The sequence below is a fragment of the Microtus ochrogaster genome, chromosome 8, assembly GCF_000317375.1.
Source record: "Microtus ochrogaster isolate Prairie Vole_2 chromosome 8, MicOch1.0, whole genome shotgun sequence".
In the NCBI taxonomy this organism is placed as follows: Eukaryota; Metazoa; Chordata; class Mammalia; order Rodentia; family Cricetidae; genus Microtus; species Microtus ochrogaster.
Window position 1 is genome coordinate 1,283,702 of NC_022015.1, and position 2,897 is coordinate 1,286,598.

The window sequence follows — 2,897 nt, forward strand, 5'->3', positions numbered from 1 at the left end:
GCGGCCGCCGCTGCCGTGCCGGGGCAGGGGGGCGCTGAGCCACCCCGCGCCGCATCCTGGACGCTGCCCTCCGCGTCGCGGCCCGAGCAAGCCTGAGGAAGGGCGGAGAGCGGCTCCCCGCCCCACCGCGGCCCCCCACCCTCCGCCGCCCCGTGCGCAGGCGCGGTCGGGAAGGGGCGGGCGCCGAGCGCAAAGGATGACGTGATGCTCTTTGGGCCCCGGGGGCCCGGGCTTCCAGAGCGGTGTCCGCAGTGTAGGCAGCGGCCGGCTGCGGGGATCCCGCGACTGCTGCCGCCCTCACGGGATTGGGACGCCCGTTGGAAGACTGGGAGTGTGCGGAAAGAGTGGGCCATGGGGGTAGAATGAGATCCTGGCCCGTGCTGGCGGTGTCACCGATATAGAGCTTCACGACTGAGCTGTGAAGCCCACCGGATCCCGATCCTAGAATGTCACCATACAGCAGCTTCTCCTTGTCCCCGCTCCTCAGTGTCAGTGACGGGGCTTTCCCCAGTAGATCTGAGGAAATCCTGTTCTTTGGAGAGGGTGGATCAGCTTATCTTATAAATTTTCCCTTAATTTGCAGATAGGGAAACTGGGGTTCAAAGAAAAGCAAGAGACAAAAACCTACTTTAGGGGGGAAAAAAACCTACTTTAGAACCCCGTATTCGCAGACAGCTCACCGCCCCGCACCCCACAAGCCTGGCTTTGTCCGTGCACCAAACTGTTTCTACACCTTCAAAGAGGCCCCTGCCACTTCGAAGTACTTTCTTTTCACAGTGTCAGAATTCTCCTTCCTTACTTTCTTTTTTTCTTCTTTCCTTCCTTCCTTCCTTCCTTCTTTTCTCCTTCCTTCCTTTCTTCCTTCCAGCGGGCCTTCCAGTGTCGGAGGAAAACAGTGGATGAGAGTGAAACCTCCTGGCCCTTGTCTCTCACCTCAACAACAGACCCTTTAATTTTATTTTCCCAGAAGCTAGACAGATGTGTCATTTCTTATGTTTTTGAACGGGGTCTCACTGTGTAACCCCGACTCAGAACTCGCTATGTGCTTGTACAGACGTGTAGTGATTCTCTTCTGCCTCCTCGGTGCTGGCTTACGGACCTGTACCGACACACCAGGCTCTGGAGGGTCTTTACGGGAACATCAGAGACCAAGAAAGCGATACACTGTAGTGGTTGCTAGCATGGGCTCTAGAAACAATTCTCCGCTTTGAATCCCTGCTCTTATAATTTACAGTGTGATGTTGGCAAGCTATTTATGTAATCTGTAGGTGCCAGCAGGCATGTTTTTGTGAAACCTACAACAAACGCATGTATAGGTAAAGTGGTGAGGATTATATCCAGAACACAGAAGACACTCCAGAAATATCATCCTTGTTGTTGCAGAACGGTGTGCTCAAGGCTGGCTCTGGCAGGCAGCCAAGTAAGGACTATAGAAGGCAGTTGGCATTCCCAAGGGCTGAACCTGGGCTCTCTCCTGGGTTCTGTCTCTGGTATTTCTCTCAAGGACTGGATCCCTTCGGGAGCATGGCCGAGAGGTCACAACCATCATCACTGGAAACCATAGCATCTGCTCCCTGGATCTAACCTACCTGAACAGCTGGAAGAAACCTTGAGAGGAGAGGGCAACTTTATAAAGTCCATCTGAGGTGATGCCACTCTATCCTGCATGCTGGCCTGGGACCCAGACTGCAGGGAACTCAGAGAGCTGAACAGAGCAAGGAAAAGGAAGTCTGTTGATGTTGGGTCATGGTCAGGGAAGGCTTCCGGATTTCCAGATCAACAGGAAATTCTCAGTACATAATATGTGCCACAACAAAGAGTGGGGAAACCGCACATTTAGGCGGCATCAAGGAACGCACTAATAGGGAAGGTAGGAAAGCCAGGTATGATGGAGCAAGTCTGTAATCCAGCATTCTGGAGGCCAGGCAAAAGGACAGGCTTCAAGTGCCAGGTATAAAACTGACCCTAGAAGGAGTACAGAGCAGTTACAATTAAGGATCGCTTAGGGGGGATATAGGGGAGATGGGGGGAGGGGTCCATTAAAAATAAAGAAGAGATTTGGAAAAAAAATAAATGACCTCAGTTTACAAGTCCAGAAATATTGTATCCAGACTAGCCAGCTCCTAGAAGACCTCTAGAGCACTAATTCAACCCATAAGACTCAAGTCAAATCCATGACTGTATTCATTTACCTTGAGAAATGGTAGCTGCCCAGAGACCCAGAACACTCAACTGTAAAGTAATCGCCTTCCCGGTAGGAAATATGCTTGGCAGAATAATTGTTTCTTAGTGAGTCAGAAGTCGTTGGTTAGCGATTAAATCTCTGCCCCCACTCCTCTTAATAGCTGGGTAAAGGAGGCCCATCAGTTAACCCCTCCTGGGCAAGAAATGTCATTCTTTTTTTAAAAGTTACTTTTAAAAAAAATTTATGTCCATTAGTGTTTTGCCTGAATGTATGTCTGTGTGAGGGTGTAGAACCCCTGGAGCTGGAGTTCCAGGCAGGTGTGCACTGCCTTGCGGGTGCTCTTACCCGCTGAGCCACCTCTCTGGCCCCAAGAACAGTCATCCAGCCATTCTTACCACTTAACAGATACATTTTAAAATTAAAAACAAACAAAAAAACCCAGGAACTGAAGAGATGACTCGGCAGTTAAGTATGCTTGCTGCTCTTGTAGAGGAACAGAGCTCAGTTCCCAACAGCCACATGGAAGCTCATAACTGTTTGTAACTCCGGTTCCAGGAGATCGGCACATAAGTGGTACAGCTGAAAACCAAAGTATGGACCAGGCAGGACAAAAACTTCAGGCAACAAATGGTCCCCACGTGGTCAACATAAAGCCTGAGAGAGCTTGGGAAGTTATTCTAGACAGACAACAATAGAGTTAAGCATGGCTTAT

At 50.4% G+C, this 2,897-nt stretch overlaps 1 protein-coding gene across 1 annotated transcript in view; it reads right to left on the minus strand.

Annotated features, from left to right (window-relative positions):
- The window catches only part of Dennd5a (DENN domain containing 5A), an 81,013-nt gene extending 78,447 nt beyond the window's left edge, over positions 1 to 2,566 (minus strand). Inside the window, exons 1-2 of the mRNA XM_013347689.2 lie at positions 2,531 to 2,566; positions 20 to 532 (exon numbers count right to left, since the gene is read on the minus strand). Coding sequence (XP_013203143.2) covers positions 20 to 532; positions 2,531 to 2,566 — 549 coding nt within the window. The remainder of the gene's footprint in view (positions 1 to 19; positions 533 to 2,530) is intronic.
- Between the last annotated feature and the right edge of the window lie 331 nt (positions 2,567 to 2,897).